This window comes from Cuculus canorus, chromosome 1 (assembly GCF_017976375.1).
Source record: "Cuculus canorus isolate bCucCan1 chromosome 1, bCucCan1.pri, whole genome shotgun sequence".
NCBI classification, from domain to species: domain Eukaryota; kingdom Metazoa; phylum Chordata; class Aves; order Cuculiformes; family Cuculidae; genus Cuculus; species Cuculus canorus.
The window spans coordinates 26062905-26089740 of NC_071401.1; the positions used below are offsets into that span (position 1 = coordinate 26062905).

A 26836-nucleotide genomic window follows, 5' to 3' on the forward strand; every position below is an offset into this window, starting at 1 on the left:
AGAATTAGAAGTGATCCTAATAAATTGAAGAAAGGGTCCAAAAAACAGTAACACTGAATTAAAAAAAGACAAATGAACAAGTACAGAATTGTGACTAATTAGCTTTGTGTCTATACAGCAGGAAAGTACGTGGGAAGTTACAGCAAGTCACAAACATATCCAAATCATCCATATGACAAACCACAGAACACACATGAACCTCTTCACATGGGTTACATTTATAAAACTCACTGTCACAAGATGTCGTAGATGCCAAAAATATATATGGGTTCAAAAACCAATTAGATAAATCCACAGACTAGCATGGGATATTAAGTGCAAAGATCCACGTGGGTAGTCTTCAGCTGAGAAAGTCTCAAAGCTGTAGATTGCCAGAAGAGGTACAGTTGTAAAAAAGAGGTGTTCCCGTTTATACTTCTGTCTCATCTTAAACTCCCTCCTAAGTAACCTCTTAATAGCAACTGTCAGAGACAGAATATAAACTTTAGGGATTTTTGGCCTAACCCAGTAAAGGCATTCTTATGCTAAAATAATGCTGTTGTGAAAAATACAAATAAAAAATAGGCAGACCTCATATGGGGAAATGTTAACAGGAATGTTGTGAAAGAGATGAGATGCATTTATTCTGCTGTGCTCCACAGTGGTAAATCAGCCAAGCTCAGGCTTGTGTCCAGTTTTGGTTATCACATTTTAAGAAGGATGTAAGCAAATTGGAAAGTCTAGAAGAAAGTGACAGGGTTATGAAAGGCTTGAAAAATACAACCTATCAGAAAGAGAAGACAAATGTGGGACATGACGGCATGTTTGATATCAGAATGTAAAGAGAAAGGGTAAACAACTATTTTTCATGTCTGCAAGGAACAGGAGAAAAAAAAATTAATTCGCAACAAGGTGATGCATCGCAATTAGAAGGAAATGTTTTGTATGAATAATGAATTACTCCAAACAGCGACCGAGAGAGACTGGAATCTTCTTGAGTGAAACTATTTACAGACAGTTTAGATAAGCATTGGTCCAGTGTGATTTAGACAGATTTGACTCTGACTTAGTGCAAGGGATGGGTATCTTGAAGTCCCTGCTACACTTCTGATTCCACAGTCACACCATAGGGTTGGTTTTTTTTTTGTCTTGTTATTTCTGAAAAAATAAGCTAAGAATTTAAATGCTGCTTTACTGAGTACTGAGGCATACAGATTTATATAGTCACAGCTGAAGGCAATAAGGAACTAATTAATTGTCCTACTTGAATAAAGCAGTACCAGTAACAGAATAAAATGCCCCACACATAAAAAGCAAGGCCTCTTTCTAAGTTCAGTCATGCCTTCTTTCTGGCAGTCATCATTATCAATATTGCATTTGAATGTTAGGTTAGAGCACCTTTCCCTACTCTAGCTTTTCAAAATCCATTTCAAATAATCAAAACCATAACCACAGCCTACACTTTCAATGCAAATATCTGCATGTTATTCCCACGCTCCCGCCATCAAATACAAAATTTATTCACACAATGGCCACTTTCGTCCATTCTTCTCACAATGTTTTCACACTGTCCCTGGCTGAAGGGTGGCTTTCCAACTTATTCACACTAACCTGCTTGAGAGGCAGACTGCATTGCAGCAGGCAGCGCACTTGGTACCAGACCTCCTGATGGTAAAACGCCACTCAGATTTATACCTGCAGGGGCTATGGCACCAGTGTTACACCCCAACATAGGGTTTGAGCCACTCATCAGTGTCTGTGTTCCACTGTAGAAGAGGAAAGACAACACATCAAACCCAAGTGGTACAAGCAAATCTGAGTAACTAAATTTTTGCCCTCTGTCTCACGACAAGTAAATAAATTCTTTGCTGTAAATGGGATTATGCATAAAGCATGAAGACAGCTTAAAGGTTCGTCATATTGTTAGCATATACATTTTTTCTTTGCTATGGTCTACAGAAAGACCAACCACAATGGTTGTACTATCATTACAAAGTTAAGGAACAGGTTTGTGTTTTCATTTTGCACTACAAAACAAAGATATCTAATTAATCGACAGTGATAAACTACTGAATACCCTGGATAAGTAATGCAAGTTTCTGACACTTGCACTGAAGCACACCGTGTCTTACACTGATCTTCTACGGATCACAGAACTTCATTCAGTGTAAAAACCAGTCCACATTAGGCCATATAATCTATTCTTGACCACAGCATTTTTCTTAACCACAAAATGAGTCAAAGATGATCAAAGTATGTTTAACTTCAATCTTTGATTAAATTGTTCAAAACCAGATTTGTTGTTTTCTTGTATTTTACATACAACCTTTCATTAATAAGTACTTTAATATCAAATCCCTTTCCATTTTTCATTTAGAGTGGTCTGCATATGACATTCAATCTCCTCTCTGATTAATAAAAAAAGTTTTCCAACCTGAAGAGTGTAACCTCAGAAACGACAATCTAAGATTAAGCCTTATGAAACTAAACTACATGCATCCAAAAAGCCGGAAGCACAATTTTCTTAATAGAGCTTTTCAACATTTCAGTACTAGGTGCCCTATATCTGAGAAATACAAATAGTTTCTAGTGGCTTTCCACTTTATAATTACAAAGTGAGTGATCTTTTTTGCACTGCAGACCCTGAAAAATATCTATCCTAATGGATACTGGACAGTCATGTACCACTCCCATCCTTCCTTACCCCACTGCCTCAGCAAGAAACCCACCCAAGGGCAAATTAAGAAACCATCACAACTTACCACACAGAGCCTACTACATTGATGAAGTTAAGTCCTGCAGGGTTTGCCATGACCTGGGTGGAGGTTGTTCCTGTAGTAATGGATGTTACCATGGTGGAAAGAGGAATGGTCATTACAGGCAGTGCCTGGCTCAGAGACACTTGCTGCTGAGCAAATGGGGTTAACAAAGTGGGCTGAGGGGTGAAGCCTGAATCTTGGGGAGTAGGGGTGGCAGAAGGGGTAATAGGAGTTGAGCTCTGAGCATCAGGAGGGTGTGGGGTCGATGAAGGGGTGTTGGTTGGAGTAGGAGTAGATGGTTTAGGAGTTCCAGACCCTGCTCATTGAGAAAAATAAAAAGTGCTAGTTTGTTATAAAAGGCCAGTCCTTTTTTATAATAAGGTTAATGGAATCTTATTTAGCACTGACAATTTGTTCCATTTTTTAGACTGTGAGTGTTAATTTCTACATGACACGAGTGTTGCAGCACGCACTCAATGTTAAGGATGCAGTATAATCACACAGAAAACCCACTCTCCGTCCTTAAGTTCATAAGCCATACACCAATTCATATCCTCCATTAAGTCCTTCCATAATTTATCACGAAGTCATAACTCCATCCAGAAATACTTAAATAAAATTAAAACAATTTCTTAGTGACCATTTTAACCTAATTAGTATTTTCGTCCTGAAATGTTAAACATATTCTATATGCACTGCCCACACAACAGCATCATGTTAAAAACATATCATGGAAAACAACAGATTCAACAAAGAACATACACTATTTCAATAATCACGGGGTTGATCTAAATTTCATCAGACAGCTAACCTCCCATTTGCCAAATTTTGATCAAATAAGGTTTTAATATTTAAGAACCAGAGGATAATACTGCATCTTTAAAAGTTACTATGTAATTCGTTCTGCTATAATGTAGCATGTATGGCTGTGTTTGTCAACAGAAAAAACAAACCCAAAAACCTAAAATGCTTGAGGTGGTTTTTTTTTTTTTTGTTTTTCTTTTTTTTTAAAGCTTTCATGTCCTGCAGAAAGAAAGGAAACAAATGTGAATGCCCAGCTGTTGTGACCAGAGCCTTAAAGTAACAACTGTGTGCAGTGGATGTACACATTCATAGCACTAACATAAAACCAGAGTAAATATGTTGGAAGAAAACTTTTACAAGTTTTCTTTTTTTCTTTGTGCAAAACAAGAAGGCAGGAAAGTTACACCTTTTGAGCTATCCAGATTTTAAATTATTTAATGCAAAAAGTGTATTATAATACTGTGCAGGATACTGGAATGTGCAGTATACAATTGTTCATAAAAAAAGAAAAACTGCCGCTATTATTTGTCTTTGTACAAATCCGTTCACAAAACGTCTCAAGATACATACATATTTTGAAAAATGTTTATGATCTATAGCTATGATCCTGTCAGTGTTAATGAAAATACTTAAGCTAGGATGTCACTTAGTGAAATTTACACTTTAACACCTGAGAATATGGTGCTATCAGCAGCAGCATCACCACCACACTTGCAATCAGCAATGATTTGTAAAACAGTGTAGGAGTGTTTTAAAAAATCATCTTATCGTTTATTGTATCACCATCTTGGGACTGATCAGATTATATACATACATAGAGATACAACTGCACCAGTTCCTATAACATTTAAAAAGCTAGATACTTAAATTATGTAAAGGCAAACTGATCTAACATACTGTTTTTACACTGGAGGAAAAAAAAATCTATACTTTGGAATTTTATCTCATCACATCATCTATCAGCCTTTCATAAATGAGATCACACTAATTGCATAAGTTGCATTAAAACGTATACACAGAGGGTGCATACATATATACAGAAAAAACAAACACAGTTACAATAAACATAAAGTACATACAGCGAACAAGAGACCTGCCTAAAGCTGCACAACTTATACAATTTAGGGTACACTGTACACTTAAGTTTCACCATTCCACAGGTTAAGTAGTTTATCTCAGGAAGCATTTATGCAAGAGCCTAAGATTTAATGGAGAATTTAGGTCGTGACTCACTTTGTGAAGAGCTCGCAGGAGACATGGCAGCTGGAGAGAGCATGCTAACTTGATTAAGATCCATAGATTGTTTCCGAGAAAGACCAGCAGGCTTAGAAGGAGGAGGAGGAGGAGTTGGGGATTTTAGATGTCCACTTGACTGCTGCGGACTAAAAATATTACCTAAAAAGCATGATTAAAATACATTATTATTCTGTAAGTACATATTAACTTGAATATTTGTTAAGATACAATTTTGTGAAAAACGTAATCAGAAATCAGTAAGTGATGCTCTTTTCACAGAGGAGATACTGTTTGGGTTTTTTAATTATTATTAAACCTTTACAAAAGGGATATCTTGTCATTTTACAATAGGCAGAACACATACAAAGGAGATGCCAGAGTCAAGAAGGAATTACCTGAAGAGCTACTTCCTGAACTTGAAGGCAATTTGATGGGAGGAGGTCTGTGTTTTACACCCTTCCCCAACACTGAAGACTGAACAGAGCCCGATAGGCTTTCTGGCTGCTAGGAGGAAAGAGAAGTTAACATGACCACAGCAATAACGTGAGCTTTCACATATTTGACAGAAAAGAATTCTATTTGTATTGTACTTCTCAAAACCGTAACAAGATTCCCTTCAAACATTTCAGATCTTTATTTATTTATTTTAAAAACATAACCTATGACTGCCCCTCTTCAGATAAAATGCTTAACATTGAGATGCGGCCAGTAAAATTTAAATCGAGCAGAGAAAATAGAAAAAAATAAGGTGTTTTAATCTTTTCTGCAATTCTGAAATCATTCCTTGCAATTTTCACAAACACAAGAGTGACATTTCATTCATTCACAATCTGCATATCTCTGCCATTTCCAGCCAATATGGATTTAGAGAACAGGATCAGATTTCTTGATTCTGGCAGTAGGAATTTAAATACATTCAGGAAAATCCTAGATGTGCAGAAAACAGTACACATTTTCCCACTGACTTCAGTGGTATCAAGAACTTCATTTTAGAGGAAAGGTACTCCCTTTTTCTCTGTTCTTGTAACCTACTTATCTGGTTGTTAGAACATAAATTAACTCCAGCTAATGAAGTCTGTCCTGCTCAAGTCACTCACAACACACCCTCAATCCATAATTCAAATAGTTGGCACTGTCAAAAGACTCAACAGTGAAACACAGTTGCAGTTACAGTATATATATTTCTACCTATAAAACAGGTATCCCATAAACGTAAATAATATCTAAACAAACGCATAGCGTACAAACTGCTAACTAGAAAATGACGATCGCCTTATAATGAATGGAATATTTCAGTACTGGTGTCTAAATTAGATGTGCATGGGCTAACAAATCTGAGCACTGCGTAGAATCAACGTTTATGGAGAGCTCAGCTTTCCCCGACTCCCCAGTAATAAGAGACATGTTTTGAATTGACGTTTCTAATTGATTGCCTCTAAGAAAGAATCATTCAAGGAAAATTCTGAGCATTACCTTTGCCTTCTACTATTAAAAATGGCTTTCTTCATTCTGGCAAATAAAGACTAATGCCCAATTCAAAAGGAGACTAGATTATTAAATATAGTAACCTAACTAACTTTGGTGGAGGCTTGGCCAGGCAGAAAAGATGACTTCCAGAAGTAGCCCCTCACCCTAAATTATTCGATGATTTTAATATATATACGTATGTTTGTATGTGCATACACACACAGAGAAACAATCTCATTCCTTTCAGCAGCTGCTGGCCCCCGTATGCTGTTCTCCCGGCTGACACTAAGAACTACCTCCTTCAGAGGATGTTGTTTGCAGTTTGAAAGTAGGTATTTAGAGGAAAAAAAGTAGCAAAGGAAATAGCCCAATGGATACAAAATTACTGGTTGGATCATAAAACTAGCTCACCACTACAGTATTGAATCTGATCAAGGAAGCCAGAATTAAGGAAACCACAAAGCAATGCCAATAGACATGAGATTTTGGGAATCCAAGAATTTCTACCAGATGTGTGGATATAAATACATGCTCTTTAAAGGTTTTGGTTTCCTTTTTTTTTTTTTTGAGAGTTTTCCTCTTAATTTTGCTAATTTCTAAAGGTAAGGGAAAAGAAGTTCAGCTACTCTATTTGCTTCTGTGTTTACTGACCTGCAAAATAAGATGCATAACTGATTTTACTATACTTCTGCTCTGTAAAATGTTCATCTGAACAAGGGAAAACACTACAACACAACTTTGGAGTTAGCTATAATACATGCACCTTAAAAAAAGAGACATGGATAAAACACACAAAACTTGAACAGCGGAGACAAAAGTGTGTTCCTCTAAACTTTCCCAATATAATATCTCTGAATGATTATGACAAAGCATTTCGAATTTCATTCAGAATGACATTTTTAGATTAGTTTAATTTTAAATGTGGACACCAAAATTTATTCTATTAATTCAGTAAACGAATGTAAAGAAAAGAATTGCATAGCTTCATACACTCACTTCCATTTCCTTCCCTGGAGAAAGATGACTAAGGTTGATTGATCCACCTGAATTATGAAACATTTTCACAGGACATTTAGCTTCATTTTGCACTAACTCCTGATACTGGTTCACCACTCTGAAACAGACAATGAGGACAAAAAGATTAACAATCTTGAACTTCTAAAGTAGATACATATATGTAAACAAATAATTGTATACATTAGTCATATATTTTACACCTAAGTATATATTATTTAAGTATATATCTATATAAAACAGAGCTGCACATATAAAAAACATCTGTATTTTCATATAGCCTTTTTTCTACCTCATGTTCTTCGGGTCTTTTGTTAGATTTATTCCGTTCAAACTTTTCTTTCAACCACTGTCCTTTTTTCTAATGCAAAGTACAGTTTAAGAAACAAGTTTAAAAAAACACTCTCTTAGAGAAATATACAAAACAGTAGACAGAATAATTCCCTTCCCAAAATCAACTGCAGTTCTTTGGTATGTTAATCAGTGGTGATCCCAATCCCCACACAAGTCCTGAATCTTTTAAAGAGCTGTATATCCTCTGCTTATGCTCCCTGTGGAACAGTCAACCCTCCTTTAACTTGAGGTCTATGTGAGATAAGGACTTTGAAAGCAAGTGATAAAGTAAGAAGTCCATGATGAATGTATATCCAAGTATCAGTTACCATGGCAAAAGTAATCATACTCTTTTCTTTGCGCACCAGGACAGGCAGTGACGCATCCAGGAATATAAAGCATCAATAGCATCAGGCAAACAAGTTTAAGACACTGTTCTATCAAATCAACTACTATCTCTCCACTAATGCGAGAGCACCAAGTTGATGGAATACTGTCTCATGAACAAGAGCAAAACATACAAAGCGACCTTGCAGACTTGAAAATCAAGTTGAAGACCTGTCAATTGTTGCTTATATTCTGGCAGACTAAACTTCAATGAAGAACTGCAGGATTATTTCCATTAGCTTACACCTAAACTCAATGAACTACACTTTATTCTGGCATAGCACTGATTCAATGTGCTGTTACATGACTAATGCACACATAAGCAAGGGTCCCAAGATACACGGCAGAGGAAAGGGTGCAGTACATTTTTTTCAGCAATTGGGTTTTAGAGTGCCTCAAAATTACAGTGGAATTGGAGTAATAAAATGCCATGTACTCAAAACAATAGTCCTGCCTTCCTTCCTCCTCTATTGTTTCTTGTCTAGTCCCTGAAACCCAACTGCTTATTCTAATAAAAGCATTTGTACAACCCAGTGGCAAACATGACCGGGAAATCACTCCCAGTTAAAACTAGATCCATGTATTATTGTTGGTTTAGCTTTCAGCCAATCAACCCCCCAATTCAGCTAATCAACCCCCTAATTCAGCTTATAACACAAACAGCTGGAACTTCTATCAGCATAAAGGAGGCAGGAGAGAACACAAGCAAAGAGTCTCTTGATCAAAATTATCTACTAAACCAAAGAACACTATTATTGATTTTTGACCAAATCAAGGACTCATGTCCCTGCTAGGCACGTAAGAGGGTGAGGAGGTAAGAGCCATAACACGTCTCAAGTTCTTCTATTAAGGCACAAAACCACAACTGGCTTTGACAGAGACTGCTTTTAAAGGCTACATGTTCACATGCACAAGGGAAAAGGTATTTTCAATGTGATACACCCTAACAAACATTTGAAGAAACACTTAAGAAGAAGTGAAGAAACACTTTGCTGCTTCACTTATCCCAGAGCTGCTACTCCCTAATTATTCTACAACAAAAATATACTGGAAAACTATTTGCTTACTTCCTTCTCTAAGAAAGTAATGCACAACAATATGTGAAAATAAGTTGTATTAGATTCCTAGATGACCCTCAAAGTCCAAATAAAAGTTTCCATGATTGCTAATTTACCACACAAAATGTCAAGATGAAATTCCTGCTAAGTGCTCTCAGAATTTTACTATTACCTGTGTAATCAAGAATAACTGGGCAAACAACTGTAACAGCATGCTTGAAATTTAGATAGTGGGACAAGCTGTATTCAGATATTTCCTTTCCTCTATGCTTCCTTGCTCGTTAAATATAGAAACTGCACTCTGTATCCTACATCTTCTAATGATGATTAATTCATCTTATTTTCCTCATCTGTTCTGCATTTATTTCTGTAACCATAACATTAGCAGTCGTAACTGCTAAAAGGAACAGAATTGATTATTTGGTATCAATTCAAATGGCTGTATATATTAAATTAATTTACCTTTCAGCATCAGTCTTCGAACCAATAAGGAACCTGAAATGTAAAACACATAATAAATTTTCAGTCATATACTGAAATAAAAGAACATGTTTCTATAATCACAGAATTTTGAACTAATGTCGATGCTGCTCTTTTCTTCAGACCTGCTGAAAATACAAGACATATATTCATTTAATCAACCGGGCATTATTTAGTACTTGAAATACAAATTTGGCTTCATAACAATATATACAATATACACACATTGTCTCCTTTAAGAGTAAATGATCTACAAAGCAAGAGGAAGAATATGGAATTTTTCTATTTTCAAAAAGTGGAAGTAACTGCTACAGAATTGCTACTGCAAAAAAGTACAAGGGAAAAATTATGTATAAATCAACATGTTGATACCCAGTGGCCTTCTATGATGGAGTGACTACATCAGTGGACAAGGGAAAAGCTATGGACGTAAACTATGTGGACTTCCGTGGCCAAGCGGGGACTTTGCCATGGTCCTCAACAACATCTTTCTATCAAAATTGGTGAGATAGGGATTTGATGTGTGGACTGTTTGGTAGATGAGGAATTGGTTGGATGGTCACATCCAGAGGGTAGTAGTCAACAGTCAATGCCCAGATGGAGATTGGTGAAAAGTGGTGTCCTGCAGGGGTCCATAGTGGGACCAGTACTGTTTAATATCTTCAAAGACACAGATAGTGGGACTGAGCGCATTCTCAGCAAGTTTACAGACAACACCAAGCTGAGTGGTGTGACTGGCACACCCAAGGGATGAAATGTCATCCAGAGGGACCTGGACAAGCTTGAGAAGTGGGCCTACGGGAACTTCATGAAGTTTGAAAATGTCAGGTTCAAGGTCCTGTAGCTGGCTTGGGCCAACACCCAGTACCAGTAAAGGCTGGGGGATGAAAAGGCTGAGAGCCTCCTGCAGAGGAGGACTTGGGGGTACTGATGGATGAAAAAAAAAAAAAAACCTGGACATGAGCTGGCAATGTGTGCTAACAGCCCAGAAGGCCAACTGTATCCTTGGCCGCATCAAAAGAAGCATGGCCAGAAGGTCAAGAAAGGCAATTCTGTCCCTCTACTCTCCTTCGGTGAGACCCCCACCTTGAGTATTGTGTCCAGCTCTGAAGCCCTCAGCACAGGAAAGACACAGATCTGTTGTAGCAGGTACAGAGGAGAGCCACAAAACTGATCAGAGGCCTGGAGAGCCTCTCCTATGAGGAAAGGCTGAAGGAGTTGGTGTTGGTTAGCCTGTAAAGGAGAAGGCTCTGAGGAGACATTATGGTGGCCTTCTAGTACTTAAAAGGGGCTTATAAGAAAGATGGGGATAAACTTTTTAGCAGGGCCTGTCGCGACAGAACAAGAGGTAATAGTTTTAAACTAAAAGAAGGTGATTTGGACTAAATAGAAGGAATAAATTATTTACAATGAGGATGACAAAACACTGGCACGGGTTGCCCAGAAAAGTGGAGAAGTGGTAGATGCCCCATCCCTGGATGAGTCAAGATCAGGCTGGACAGGGATCTGAGCAAACTGATCTTGTTGCAGATGTCCAAGCTCACTGCAGGGAGGGTTGGACTAAATGACCTAAAGGTGCCTCCCAACCCAAACCATTCTATGATTCGATGCTGAATATGCTCACTTCAAAATACAAAGACAAGTGTCCTGTGGCTATGTCAAAACCAGCCCTACCTGTAACATTTTAACAAACACTTAGTTACCACTGTTTGAGTTCACTTACACAAATTCCAATTCTTCATGATTTTCCAGAGCTCCCAAATAAGCATTTCTCTTTTGCATAGTACCCATTGGCTTGTTCGCTTATTAAACATTAGATGTTTTGAGGGTTTTTTTGTAAATACTACAGACCTTTTCTGCTTCTCTAGCTCAAAAAAAGCATCACTTTATTTTAGAGCAAAACAAAAAAAAGGTCTTCTGCACCTTTCAGTTCATATGACACAGTTTTCCAATAAGGAAATATAAAAATTGTGATGAACTTCAACTGATAATATCTCAAAAGTAATGGACTAGATCAGAGATTTCCAAAAAAGCCCAGGAACCTAAGACCTATTAATCCTTTTCATTGCCAGCGTTATTACACAACTGCAAGTTAGCACTGCTTTTCACAGAATATCAGTACTACATATTTGTGCTGGTTTTGACTGGGACAGAGTTAATTTTCTTCATAGTAGCTCCTATGGGGTTATATTCTGGATTTGTGCGTTGATAACGCAGGGATGTTTTCATCATTGCTGAGCAGTGCTTATACAAACTCAGGGCCTTTTCTGCTTCTCACCCTGCATCACTACCAAGTAGGCTGTGGGTGCACAAGAAGCTGTGAGCACAGAGCTAGGAAAGCTTACCAAAGGTATATTCCATACCATATGACATCATGCTCAGCATATAAAACTGGGGAAGGAAGGAAGGAGGGACATGTTTGGAGTTAAGGAGTTTTGTCTTCCCAAGTAACCGTTACATGCGACGTAGCCCTACTTTCCTGGAGATGGCTGAACACCTGCCTGCCAATGGGATGTACGGAACAAGGGTTATCCCCTAAGACCCCAAAATAAAGAATCCTCCTAGACTCACAGCCAACAATAGCAGATTCAAAACAATTTAAAGTGATGAAGCTTCCTAAAAGCTTATGTTTTTCCTCATCGATTCAGCCTGAATTTCTCTGCATAAATGCAAACATGAATATATTCAAGTGTTATATTTTCACAGCATCATGTGAATTTTAATAACAACCAAAATCACAAGTAACACTGAAAAAGCATGCTATGTCTCACAATGTCTCCCCAGTTTGAGGGCATTGGTCGGTTTGTTGTTTCCTTTTTTTTTTTTTTTACAACAATATATCTTTAATGTAAAATAACACACAGATTTAACATGAAAGTACATTTAAGATATGGTGGCTGCTTGAACACATTTTGTTTTGTGGGGTTTTTTTGGTTAAAAGAAATTTTAGGTTCATTAGCTGATTTTTTTCAAACAAAACTCTCAAATCAGATTTCTAGATCTGAAGTACTTTTATGATTGAAAATTATGTCTGTATTCCTTCATCTACCAGATCACAGCACAGTTTAAAAGAACACGTAACTTACTGTGATGGAGTTAACAGGTTGTCATTTTCCTCATCACCTTTCAGTGTCTGAATTTTACCATAGTACAAGGGATTGCCAAGAGATTGAAAAATGGTCAGTTTTGTTTTCTGAAGTTGATTACCAACTTCACATTCAAACACATAATCATCTTTTATTTCCTAGAAAGACAAAAGAAAACAACCAGATAAGTCCTAAACAAATGATAACAGATACAGCTAGTAAAATATGCCAGTTCTATACAATATCGTGAGAAACACTCTACAAGAAAGGTAGCTAAGTAACATTCCATAAGAAGGAGTGCATTACCTAAAATTAAAGTTATTTGAGAAAAAGTTATCTAAAAGGATGAGATGAAAAAGTTTATCAACTCTTTAAAATACGAAAGTATTGCATATTAGATCTGGAGAAGTAAACTGATTGACACAAAAAACCCAAGACTAATCCTATAGCTCTGGAACCAAGAGTGGGAGGGGAGAGATAAAGAGATGGTTATAGAATACGTTCTAACCTGTCACAGGGAGACAAGGCCCAACTCAATTGCTTCACCCAGTACAAGTGGATGCATGTTAAAATATAAACATTTTCTTACCCTTTCTCTAAATCATTATGCTTTCTTTGCTATACAGCAACATCACATGTTACTTGGGAGATTAAAGACCCAAGGATTACATGACTGACCACATGCATGACACCCTGTATGAAATTACAAGTACCTGTGGTAATCTCTTTGTGTCTATATAACAAACGGAAGATTAATTAAATTAGGGGAGAGAAGATTTATTTGATTTTGTTGAAATAAGAGGCATATGAGGCAGAGAAGTTTGACCAAATGTCTAAACTACTCACATGTGCTGGCCAGACAGTTGGTTGTGAGTCATCAGGCTTGATAGACTTTTCCACTTTGGCATATTTTTCCACCTTAAAGAAAATAGGAGATATCAGAAAAGTAGTAACAATAGTCATATTGGGCCAGAGTTAGTCAATCTAGCACAGCTTCTTGTACTTAACAGCGTCTAACGTCATACTCTTAAAAAGTGAGTGCAAGAAACACACAAGGATAGCTTGATATTTTACACAGCATCTATCCTTGTCCTATGCATACAGAAAAAGTGAAGTGGAGAACCTTCAGAACTTTATGTTTATTCTCTTCCACCATATTTTCTAAGCTGAACCTAAGAAGTGCAAAACATAGTTAAAGACCCTAGATTAAAATCACTGCCTGCAATTTGAGATGGTTAAGAAATTTCACAACTCCTTAAGTCTCTGATTAGATCGGGTCCAACACTGTTGAAGTGCAAAGGGAAAGGAAGCTTGTAAAACTTGTAGCGTCATTTCATGTGTCTGCACTCTTGACAGCCCTATTAATCCAAAGATATAACATAATCTCGTCTTTACTACTGAGTCTCTTCTGTATGACAGTAGGATGTGTTTTGGCAGTGCCAGAAACCATTGAGAATGAGAACATCCCCAAGAGAAGAATGGATACAGATGGATACAGAATGATCCGAAGACTTCTCAACTACAATTCTCTGTATAAATAATTAAACTATAGAAAATGTTACATCCTGCAGTATCATGTCAAAAAAGACTAATTTCTACCAAGCTGAAAAGTGACTAATTATTAAATAATTTCCTTACCTATTTTGTTTTTCCATTTTTTACGTTATCAGACAACTTCAAATAGACATGTGCACACTGAACCACAGATGAATAGTACTGGAGGTCTATTTACACTGTTAATCTGATCCAAACTACCACATTACAATTGAACTGTATTCCTATGTGATTTAGCTTGTGTTTACATCTTACAGTACAGAAAGATAATTTTAAACGTTGAAGTCACTCCCACCATTTAGAGGTCATTCTTTCATACTGATTACTCTCTTTAGTCACTTCTTCATAATCTACAACATCCAATACAATTGCTAATAATTGCTAATGGAAACAACTGAACTTACGTCCACTTCAGAAGGTGCAGTCAAGTAGCAAGGGTTCTGTTTCCACATATCTACGCACTGGAAGATTAAAAAAAAAATTAATGTATTAAATGTTTTAAATAAATAGCTAAAAGTATACCCATCTATGTCTCAGAGCACTTACATTTCCAGCTTTAGAAATTTTGAGGTCATACTGCTGGGCTCCTTTCCTCTCCTTTCTTTTCTGTAAGTAGTCAAGTAGCCTGAGTTGAGGTGGAGTTGAATAGTGAGCTACTTCCTGCTGTCTGTTCAGAGATGACCTTGAGTACCTTTTGAAGCACCTATGGTAAAATGACAGAGAGGCTTACAAAACCATCAAATGAAATTCCCTACTGCCTGTGTACAAACAAAAAAATATGCAGAGAAATGCTACTTAAATTGAGATTAAAAGACAGGTTTTGAAGTATTAACTTAAAATTGTTATTCTGGACTACACTGTACTACTCAAACTCTTGACTTCATATTTTTAAAAAATACTAGTACTCTGTTTGTGTGTTTCAGCACTAAGAACAGGGTTATTTTTGAAATGCATAACTGAAGTATACTGTCAAAATGAGTAACTAACTGAAAAGTTTCCAAGCTTAAAATATCGGTATCTTATCATAGACTTCCTTTCTGTCAAAAGAGCTATGTACTGCTTATAAACAAAGTTATAGAAGTACTATAAAGTAACTACCCTCCAACTCCTTGTGTTATGCCGAACCCATTGGTACATTAAAGCTGTTCTGGATTCATTTAACACCCTCGCCCGTTTCACCAGTGGACTGTTCGTTGCCAACAAGCTCTAATTTTAAGGACAGTTTGATCAATTTTATTACATAGTTTTAGACATTACCCCTGGTTGTACATTAACATAGATTGCACTGCAAATCCAGTTTTGAATATTTCAGGAATTCTGACTGGCCAGTTTTACATTTTCATTCTACAGACTGAATGTAACTTTTGGCAGGACAATTGTGAACCATTTCAAGCTTTCGTGGGAAAAAAGTGAACAACCATGCACAGAGGTGAAACAATTTCAATATTTTGTAGAGTGTATTACATATTACTTTTAAGTTTTCTAAGATTCTAATATGCCTACGCTTCTATTTAGCCTAAATGTCAAGCACATAAATGATTCTCTTGATTTCCTCATTCAGGGTTAAACTTGTACATAACTTTTAACAAATCAGAGAATAAAATGCAAGATATCCATTTATATATATTACTGAGCTGCCATCTGACACAGCTTACACGAATAACACAAAAAAAAGGACAAAATTTAAACTGCAATATAATGTATTATGTTAAGAAAAAATATATACACATTCTTCTGATATACAAAAATAAGCACGTTACAGTGTCTAATTGAAATGCAGTACAATATATGATACTTCTTCACTGTTCCTCACATTCCTAGTATTTAAGTAGATATTACATATGAGAAGCAAAATATTTATGTAAAACACTGCTTATATTTTTCTTTGAAACACTTCATAAAATTTCAAAGAAAGTCTCAACATGCTTCACACTGAAAAATACCGTTTCATGGGGCGAGTATTCATCTTCTGCTTGTTGTACAGAAGTCTGTTTGTAGTACAGGTCACTGCTATTGAAGGATCAAGACACAAAGGCTCTGCCGTAGCCAAAATAAGCTGGCTCTCAAGTAGGAGTTTGTCCTCCTGTAATATACACAGCCATCAATAAATGTAAACATATGAAGTCTTTTACACTAATTAAGTTGATATATACCTACACATATGTACACATTATTTTAAAGAAAACTGAAAAAATGCATGTAGATAGTCAACAAAAGAAAATACTAAACAGTTAAGAATCACTAACGACTATTATGAGTTACAGAGCTCTAGGTGGGTTTCCAACAGGAAGAAAAATCCTTCTGAAAAGTATGGGTCATGCTCTGTTTTTCTCTGTTTGCTTTGTTGGTTCATTTTTTTTAAACACAGTACTACAAGCAATGAAATTATTTTCTGTCAGTGATTTGTTATGATGGGCTGGCCACGAGTGCTACTAAGGTGACCTATCTGGGACTTTAAATTACAATTCGAAATGTATTTGAGCATGACTGTGTGCTCTGAAATACGAATGAGCACATTGAGTACACCATGCTATTTAGCATTTAACTAACTATAACTGTACAACTGCAGTTACTCAGGATTCTCTTTACTGCACGAGTAACAATAACAAAATAATGCTAGAGCAATTGTGTCGTTAGACAGCAACTGCTGTTCTGGGGCTGTATGTTTAAGATATATAAGTAAGGTAAACTAGTTAGAGTAACTCCAATACTGCATTACCAAAAATTAAAATTCTACAAAACTTTCAGTAAATCTTTATTTTCTATGGCATCTTGTGGGAAGATGCTATTAACAAGTTAATTTGTCACCTTTCTGGAGTGTGTACCATGAAGCTTTATGCACATTACTGACAGTCTGAGTTAATTAAAAACAACCAGTTTTGTTCATCAGATTTTAGTAAACAAATACTTTTAATAAATTTTATTTTATTGTGTATTTACCATATCACTGCAAAGTTTTAAAATAACTGCTAACCCACCTGTGTCCATTTGTGGTTGTCGCTTGTTATAGAATGCACATCACAAATTAAAGTCTGAGGAAGAAGACATAACAGCAATTAGCTTTCAACTAAATAAGACTTCTCAAAGTATGTTCAGTAATAGTTTGTATCCATTCTAGTAACTACCATAACACTGAGGAATGACTTAAAATACTTCTTACCTGCATTGTAGGACGCAAAAGAATGTGCTTGCTTTGGTACATTGGAGATTTCATGTTACCCGACTGCCTATAGTCACGTATTTCTGCTATGACACATCCACAATGAAAAATATTAACCTAGTTGAAACAAAAAAATCCAGAACTTGTAAATAAAGAAACACCTGCATCAGCCTCTGCCTCCAAAAAGAAGTTTGTTATATATCATATAATATTTAGTGATACGATGACTAAAGCTAATCACTAATTTGGTCAGACCTGTGGTCTCTACTATATACCTATACACACCTAAAATACAAGCTTCAAATGTGGTGTTTTCATATGCTAGCAACGCACTCTTAAGAAATTTCCATGTCAAATATTTCATAATGACAAAGAACAAAGGATATTTTGCTAAAGAACAGAGTTGAAGTCACTTGTCAGCCTTAACCATAGCAAACTCTCTTGTATCCCTTTCTCCACAGTATTTAATTTTTCTTTTACATAACAATAAAACTTTAATTTGGGGCATTAAATATTACAATTCCTAATGCACAAGTGTTTTACTTCTTGTGGTTAGAATCACTTGTCTGAAGCATTCAAAAAATCAAGGTATACCTGGCTACAAAATATAAGTTCTCTCTGAACAAAAATGACAAAAATCTTTCAAACCTGAGATTTTTCTAAAAGATCAACCAAAATAGGTGGCAGCTCCTCTGCATCCAAATATTCAAGCAGCTCTCCTTCCTCATAAGGCAGCCGAATGGTCTCGGAATCTGAATTTAAACAAAACACATTTCTTTTCCTTTGCCTCCCAAGTTCAAACTTTAACAAAGTGAAATCTAAAACAAGTCTGCCACAGGAAAAAAGAAGGCCTGGTGGAAACCTATCCAAGCAGGCAACATTTTTTTGCATAGTATTAATTTTAACATCCACTTCTGTTCCCAGATCTTGATTTGTGCAACATGCCTTTATAGCACAATGGCTGAATTTTTTTCTCCCAAATGATATACTGTATGCTCTTATTGCATATCACAGTACCAGTGGCATGAAGATGCAACCGAATTGGAACACAGATGCCTTTGGTCACACCTAGAATTAGGAAGCAGTGAAAGAAACAACTTGACAGAAGGAACCTAAAGCAAGAGAAACTTGGATAAGTAACTCGGAAGCTAGAGGGAAATAAGAGACTGGAAAGCTATCAGAAGTCTAATATCTACTATCGACAATGCACAATTAGAGCTCATTTCTGAGCTCCTCAGTTTTGTCTAAATTTTTAGTTCAAGTACAGTTCTTGGTTTTTTCACAAAGGATTAACTTAGAAAGAAAACATTTAAATATAAGCAACAACACATTTCAACTATTTATAGAGCATTCAGAATATTTTTGAAAATGAAATAGCAGAAATATTACCTGAACCATTTTTTCCCCTGAGCATAAGTGAATAACCTTCATTTCCTGGATAAAGGTTCACTACCAGACATGACAACGTCTCCTGCATAACCAGCTTCTCAAGTAAATTCACATTTCGCCTCAGCTTCTGCTTTAAAAGTAAACATTGCTCATGAACATAATACTATCAAGCAATTAGTAGAAATAAAAACAATTGCTAGAATACGAGTACTATTTGGATTAATGTTGAAGTATACATCTAAACAAGCCCAGTTAAATTTAACAAGAATGTATTCAGCAGATTATATTCATTATGTATTATTATACATACTTACACATGGTTTTTAAAAAACCTTTTCATTTAAACTAAAAAAAACCCTTGAATTTTAAGTGCACAGACAATACAGTTAACAAGACTCCGTGCTACAATGTAAATCTACAGTGCACTATTGCCTGTACCACTTCCTCGAGCACCATTTATACCATTAATTATACATTGTTTGATAACAAAAAATATTAAGCACTTCCAAATACTCCTAATAGAGGCAGGTATTTCTTTCCAAGACTCAAACATTGAATTACACCATTTGGAAGCTTTCTTAATTGCATTGCCTTGCCTCCATTTGCTGAACTCTGATCCAGGAGCTGCAGAGACTACTCCCCTACTTAACTGTAAGAATGATGTTTTTCCACGCATAACAGATTTAAAAAAAATGGTTCATAAGTTTCAAAGGTATCCTACAATTTAAATGTTTTTGAAGCCCCCTTAAAACCTAGAACACTGAATTCTAAACCTTAGGTAATTTTACATATTTCGGTTGAGGTTAGATTTCATAGCTGAATAGGAGGTTTGGGTGGAGCAATTTACTGGAAGATAACTCTAGTGTTCTACTAAGCCTTCCCAACTACTCATTTCATATACACTCAAGTAAGCAGTGGGCTATCTCTTTTTGAACAAGTTTATATTTCAGAGATATTGAGAAGATACAAAGCTGAATCATTACTTATAGGGGAAAAAACATAGAAAAAAGGATCAAAACCAAAACCTAAATCCCACAGCAATATAATCCAAGAGATCATTTTAACAGGTATGCAGAGAAAAAGGAGGAAAATCTTTGTATTTTTGTATTTTTTCCCAAGTGTTGGATAGATTAATACATCCATTTATTTATGAAATGCCACTAGGACAGCAGAAAGGAGTATGGGAATTCTGTAAGAGTTGATTTTAAAAAGTTATGTAAGAGAGGTTAAGAAGAAATTATTTATACTAAAGTTAAATATTTTAAAAATTAAAAAAAGGCAATTAAAAAAACCAATAACAATTTCATTTCTCTGTTTTTGGGACAGAATCAATGCTGCTTTTAGAAGTCGTTTCTAATAACACTGTTAACATTTCTAATCCAACTTCACTATTTTCCTGAGGTAAAGAAAAAAGGTCATTCAGTTCAGGGCGTTATTCCACCCAAGACACAGGCACTGCATAATTCTATGACTAACTAATAGCTACTACTAGTAACTTGTCATAGAATTTCCAAATAAACAATTCATATTTTTTTCCCCAGAAATCTGCCTATGCATGCAAGAAATTGCCATGATACTTATTTTATTGAAGGCCTCTATTCCTTAAACACCTCATAAGTAAAATACATAATGGCAATTCAACTGTAAATTTAATTAACTCACTTTAATTGCATAACTCTCCAATTTACACTTATTTGGTGAATAACATGCTAATTTTACTTTTCAAACTTTTAGGTTTTGTTCAGTAATAGCTGGCCAGTTATGGTTTGTGTTTTTTTTTTTACTTGTTTCATGTTTTCGGACGTTAGGACACTGAGGGAGGAATACAGGTAAAAGAGGAGCATGCAATCATGCAGGCCTAACAATCTTTTGACACTGCATTCATATGACCTGAACTTCTTAAGGCATATTCTAAGTATACTTCAAAATATAAAATCCCTCTAAGACACTGGAGTAAATTAGCATTTTAAGTACAAACATTTCAACAAGCAAGGATAAAACAACTTGAGGAAGAATATTTTTTTGTTATGAAATAAAACGAGTAAACTAAAGCCTAAAGATGTTTGTGATCTAGCTGAAATGAAATCAGATCCTGAGAAAAGACTGCAACTTATAACTAAGTATATGTCCACTTGGATGTAACTGACTGTGTCAATCTTCAAGCTGCCATTCCAGAGGAGACTAGTATTAACGCAGCTCATAAAGACAAGGACCATGTAGCCTCTGTAGTGGAGGTAAGAAAATATTCCAGTTTCATAAGTAATACCTAAGGTAAGTTTTTGCACATCAAACTTCAGGAATACTGTGGTCTGAACAAACTCTGCTCGTTTCACCCTAATGAAGTTTGCTTTACTTTTAAGTGCATTCTTACAGTCAATTGTTTCCTCACCTTACACATGCAAATTAATTACATTTTCTTCAAGAACAGAAAGATGCATGCAATGATGTTTAGTAACATAACTCATTTGCATTTGTCTTCTCATTGGTTTTTACTTCCTCTTGCAGCAGCAATACAGCAGACTTCAAAGCTTTTTCTTGTCATTCCATTTGTTATTCACAGTTTAACAAAGCAGCTTGTGCCTTCTACACCTTATATTTATTGCTGCTAAGTCTGTTTGAGCTTCTTTGCCGATGTTATGGAAAAAAATCACTACACATCTAAGCAGTTCATCAGTTATCCCAGATGCAAATCTAAATTTACAACAAAGCAGATTCTAAAAAATTCTCCAACTTTTTTTCCTAGGGCAGATACGCTACAAAAGTTATTCTCAAAGTGTTACCAACAACTATGCATGTGGCCCTGAACTTAACCACAACCGACTTCAGTGACACAGGATTAAGTCAGACTGAATAGGTCATTCAAGCCAGCATAGGCCTTGCTATTCACATTATATCAGGTAGTTATTTTAATAGTACTGTTATTGAAAACTTGTCAGACATCTCTCCATTCTAGACCATTCTTTTGAAAGTCTCTTTTCATATATAGAAAAGCATCTCAAGAACACAATCTTTGCAATCCTCTGCCAGCATTCTACTTTATTACCTTTAAAAACTGACTGAGGGTTTCCAGGTAGTCATTGGCCCTCCTATCACTTTGTTTTTATTTAAAATTGAACTCAGAAGATGCTATTAAATTTCAGAATTCAGCCCACAAAAGTCATAATAATCGTTTCTCCTGTGGTCTTAGCCTTAGATAACTAAAACAGTAAGCAGAATTTATTCTTTTCTGAAACAAACAAATTATGCAAAATAAATGAAGTATTTTCTGAATTTGTGTGTTCAGACAGCAGTGAAAAGCATTTCAGCAATTTCCACTTACCTTTATCTCAGGCTCTTTTTCACATTCTTCTATATATAAATCATAGAGTTTTTGAAATACAGATTTTCTGAAATTAAAAATGCATAAAATGTAACCAAAATTAAGTCAAAGAAAAGCTATTTAAAATAAAAAAAAAATAAAGAAACTCTTACTACCTTCCACTGGATAAATATTTTCTTTTGGGAGGTCTCTGACGAGCACTTTCAATGATATACTAGAAGAGGAAAAAAAAAAAACAAACCCAAAAAGTAACATATATGTTACAAAGAAATGTAATTCTAGCTACCACACAACTTTAGATCATTACCAGACAGTGTTCTATGGATACAGAAAGTAATTAATGGTTACGGTACATGATTGTTTCAAAACCATACTAGACATGTTCTGCTGGGAGTTATTGTTACCAACAAGGACAAAGCTCAATTTAGCTGTGAAACACAGCATTTCGTGGCTATAGCATAAGTTGCATGCAAAGTCTTGATTTTACATTCATTTTTGTAATTACAGTAGTAAATAATACTGCTGTTGAAGTTAACACTACTGTACTTAGTGGAATACTGTAGTACACACTACTGAAGTTAGTGTGATAACATACAATCAAATTAATGCATACTGGCTCAATAATATTTACCAATAAAGTATTCCTCTACATGACCAACTTCAGGAAGTTTAATTTGCCCTTGTTTCTTGCATCTACATTACTTTTCTCTATAGAGCTGCATATTATGAACATAATTAATGTACATTAAATATTTTCATTAAAAAAAAAAGATACCACCCTACATAAAATATAGTTTATATTCTAAGATTTTACCAAATCTCTGTGTCTGAAGTATTCTGATTAACAGCTAAGTTTAGAATTTCAATGAAAAGAAGTTTTCCTGCAGAAACGCTTATTTCCCATAACAGGGTCCAAGGTAACCATTATATCGAATGTCAACATGAAACAACACGGACGTGAAGACACTTGTCTCTCTGTTTTAACCAGGCTATGCTTAAAACCAGCATTTTGCCATATATTTCTGCCAGCTGTCTCTGGATCACCACTGTACAGCTCTGCTTATTTCACAGCACACAGACTTCATGGTTTTAATGGGTAAACTCAAGTCCTGCATAGACTGTCTAATGCATTATTGCACCTGATGATGTTTTTAGTACAACAGGTAAGAGCCAAATACAAGACACGGCAATTTAAGAATTTTGCAAAACCAGTGTTACATGTATGGTAATTCTTTATATGCAAATGTATATATTTACATAACATGCTCCTCCTCTACTTTGTAGAAGAAATATGAAAATATAGCAGTTATTTTTTAACTGTGAAACCAATATATTATGTGTAAACAAATAACGTAGCTACTCCTTACCTCTGCACGATCCAATGCCAGTTCTAAAGCTTGTTGCTGCAAGAATTAGAAAGGTTTTTAGGAAGTACATTAGCTTTTTAAACACCCTCATACACAAAAATCACTACAAAAAACTCTATTAGTACTGATATGAATTTATAGTTAGAAGATGGGCTCAAACATTCTTTGGCACAGATTAAATTTAGCAGTTGAAACCTGACGTAACTGCATCAACAGTAATTAATCACACTACCAAGGGTCTACACTTGCAAGGTTTTAACTAAATAATGAAATCTTAGAACAACCACAGGCATTTTGGATTAAAAGTAGGAAGAGAAATTACACTTAACAAATATAATAACAAATATTAAGGAAAATAATTGGAGATAACAAGTAGATGATCTAGGCTACACTATTCAACAAACAGAGAGAAGTGCTCTGGAGACTCTTCCACTCCTCGGTAAATTTTATAAACACTTGTAATGGATCCCCCTTCCCACATATATATTTATATTGTTTCCTCAGTTTAACCAATCCATATCAGCTGTTCATGAAAGCAAATACTTTTACTCGAACCTCAAGGAATGGAAAGGCATGCATAGCAGAAATAGTTATTTCATATATTAGAAGAGAATTGAGGGGGAGAAAAGCATACTACAATAACAGCAAAGAAATACAGAGCGAAAGTACTTGTGCTTTTTACCATTCTCCTACAGTCTCTCCGATACAAAATTTCTTGCTTATGCTTGACAAAAAGAACACTTAGCAATCTGCTAATTAGCTGATGAGACCTGCCACTACAGAACATTAAATTTTTTAAAGTGTTTAGGTGTTTATCTGAATATGCCAAACACTCATGCTTTCTATATAGGTCTAGCAGACAACTGCATGATTTCAGACATTCAATTCACAGACTGATTGAAAACAGGTGAAAATCTATGGCAATAGTGTCACATGTGGCATGGAAGAATACTACGTGGAGACAGGGTTTAAACTTCATCCTCAAATTTCAGTCATGACTGAAAACACACCACTGTGTGATAATCCCTGTGATGAATGGACAGTGACTAAATGTTTAGAAGTATTTACAGACTATGAAGGAAGACATCCCTGAAAAATGAAATATCAGAACTCAGGAGTGACAAGAGAAATCTCTTTTTTTTTAAAGAAGATGAGAAACATTAATGGCATTCTCTTCATTAGTCTGATATCCAACCGACTAGAGTGAAAAGATCTGAAAATATATTATCCAAATCATAACTTACCATTGTAGCTGAAGCTGGGTGACCAATTTACAGAAGAAGTACTTAAGAAGTTTGATGCATCAGGCAAAGATTCATATTTTATGGTCACACTTGGGGCTACTGAAAAAAAAGTCACACAGAAAAATATTGCTAAGAAACTAAATAAGAATTTTATTTAAACAGAACATTTTAAGTGGTTCATTGTGCTTAAATTTCATTTGTGTAGTATCCCTTCCTCCAAAGACAGAAAAAGAGAAGCTCCTGTTGTAATGACTGCTCACTTTACACAATCCTTTTACATTAGTTATATTACATGGTAAATTAACAGTAAGCATATAATCGAAATTATACAGCCAAGTATGCTTCTCTATTGTGGCAGAAATCCCAAACATCAGATGCGCAGAAGGCGCATATTTAATGACAAGCAACCTGAACATTTGGCACGTACTATGTCTTTTGTTTCACTTTTACGAACCTATTATTCTATAGACAACAAATCCACTAGCAGTGCTTTCTAGCACTATTTTTAAGTGTTGGTTTACTACCGACTCACAGTAGGCTGTCAATTCCAAAGTGAATAAAATCTCCACAGCACTAGTGTTTTCCTTAAATGGCCTTGCTCTCAGATACTATGTCCCCACACCATTTAATTTTGAAATTCCGCTACTAAGTTGTATGAAAAAAATCCTATCTCAAAACGCTCAGTCTTTAAACCCTGCCCTTGGTCTCATTCCCAACAAGATGTGAATATTCAAGTCAATTTTGCTTTCACATTTGAACACCACAGTGCCTCACTATACTTGAAGTATTCACTTAAGAAATTCCACCACGCGTCATTTTTATCTGTTGAAGGAGTTTGGTTGCAGCTACGTTCCACACCAGCGATGGACTGGGAAACATCTTCCTAGATTTCAGATTACATTCGCCTACCATCTGGCACCTCCGTGGAACTAATTTTGATAGGAAAAAAACCCTAAAGGCAATGACAAGAAGATCACCAAAAGACTGAACCCTGCTGCCTCCTGGCAGACGGCGAGGCGATGTGGTGGGCGCACAGGAGCCCACACAGGATGGCGCTGGAGGGCATCAGTGTCATCCTAGAGGCCACCCGCTTCCCGAGCAGCCTGTCCGCTTCCACCCCCAAGACGCCCGGTCCTAGGAGCGGCAGAACGACAGCATCCACCCCTACCGGCAGCGAGGCGCGGGGCGCAACTCTCGCAGGTCCTGCGGTACCCGCCCCGCCAGGCGGGCAGCGAGGCCGACCCGCAGGGCCGGGAGCGGCAGAACGGAGCGGCCAGGCGGAAAGGGGCGGTCGAAGGGCGCAGGCCGAGCCCTTAGCCCCGTTCCCTGCCGGCTCCCCGTAGCCCCACCCTTCTCAGCCCCGCCGCCGCTCCCCCCGCTTCCGCTTCCGCCCCGGTGCTTCCGGTCGCTGCCGGAAGAGGCGGGACAGTCGCCATGGCGACGAGGCTGAGGGCAGTGGGCGGAGCCGCCTGGTTCGGCGGGGACGGTGATACCGAAAATGCCGGGAAATGAAACCCTGCGAGAGTCGATGTGGTGTTTTAGGAAGGAAGCATCCGTTATCAGGGCTGGGCAACACGGGGGAGGCATCTCCGTCAGTCGCGTGCAGAGAGATGGGACAGAATTTATTTACCATTTACGTGCATATGGATAAGCTTTCTAAGAAATCTTATTCACATTCTGTTACGTTCCACGGTCTAATTGTAATGTTATTATAAAGCTTCAAAACAGTCAAGTCTCCTGCCAATTTGGAGCTTTGGAGTCAGCTCTCTGCCTGACCTTGCATTTGAGATGGGAAAAGGCTGCAAACAGAGGGGATTAGGAGACACATCTGTTCAGCACAGATCATACTTCACGCAAGATGTTATCATCCAGGGGTCCAGAGGAAGGTTACAAAGAAGCTCAGAGGGCTGGAGCACCTCCCATACGAGGACAAGCTGAGAGAGTTGGACTTGTTCAGCCTGGAGACGAGAAGGCTCCGAGGAGACCTTATAGCGACCTTCTACTAACTGAAAGGGGCTACAGGAAAGATCGTGAGGGGCTGTTCACAAAGGCTCTTAGTGATAGGATAAGGCAGAATGGGTATAAACTGGAGAGGGGCAGATTTAGACTAGACATAAGGAAGAATTTCTTCACCATGAGAGTGGTGAGAGACTGGCACAGGTTGCGCAAAGATGCCCCATCCCTGGAGGTGTTCAAGGCC

The 26836-nt window shown here is 36.7% G+C and overlaps 1 protein-coding gene across 11 annotated transcripts in view; it reads right to left on the reverse strand.

Moving 5' to 3' along the window:
* The window catches only part of SUPT20H (SPT20 homolog, SAGA complex component), a 33570-nt gene extending 7564 nt beyond the window's left edge, over positions 1–26006 (reverse strand). For 2 of the 11 annotated variants that reach the window (XM_054051138.1, XM_054051097.1), the window contains exons 1-20: positions 25805–26006; positions 24637–24735; positions 23393–23428; positions 22181–22239; positions 22026–22092; positions 18707–18836; positions 17966–18069; positions 17318–17434; positions 17136–17189; positions 16101–16240; positions 14704–14860; positions 14562–14618; positions 13450–13521; positions 12604–12761; positions 9500–9532; positions 7242–7359; positions 5174–5282; positions 4776–4937; positions 2742–3054; positions 1591–1745 (exon numbers count right to left, since the gene is read on the reverse strand). In XM_054051138.1, coding sequence (XP_053907113.1) covers positions 1591–1745; positions 2742–3054; positions 4776–4937; positions 5174–5282; positions 7242–7359; positions 9500–9532; positions 12604–12761; positions 13450–13521; positions 14562–14618; positions 14704–14860; positions 16101–16240; positions 17136–17189; positions 17318–17434; positions 17966–18069; positions 18707–18836; positions 22026–22092; positions 22181–22239; positions 23393–23428; positions 24637–24639 — 2044 coding nt within the window. In that variant the 5' untranslated portion in view covers positions 24640–24735; positions 25805–26006. The remainder of the gene's footprint in view (positions 1–1590; positions 1746–2741; positions 3055–4775; positions 4938–5173; positions 5283–7241; positions 7360–9499; positions 9533–12603; positions 12762–13449; positions 13522–14561; positions 14619–14703; positions 14861–16100; positions 16241–17135; positions 17190–17317; positions 17435–17965; positions 18070–18706; positions 18837–22025; positions 22093–22180; positions 22240–23392; positions 23429–24636; positions 24736–25804) is intronic. The other 9 variants (XM_054051172.1, XM_054051162.1, XM_054051107.1 and 6 more) reach the window with 8 other exon arrangements.
* Between the last annotated feature and the right edge of the window lie 830 nt (positions 26007–26836).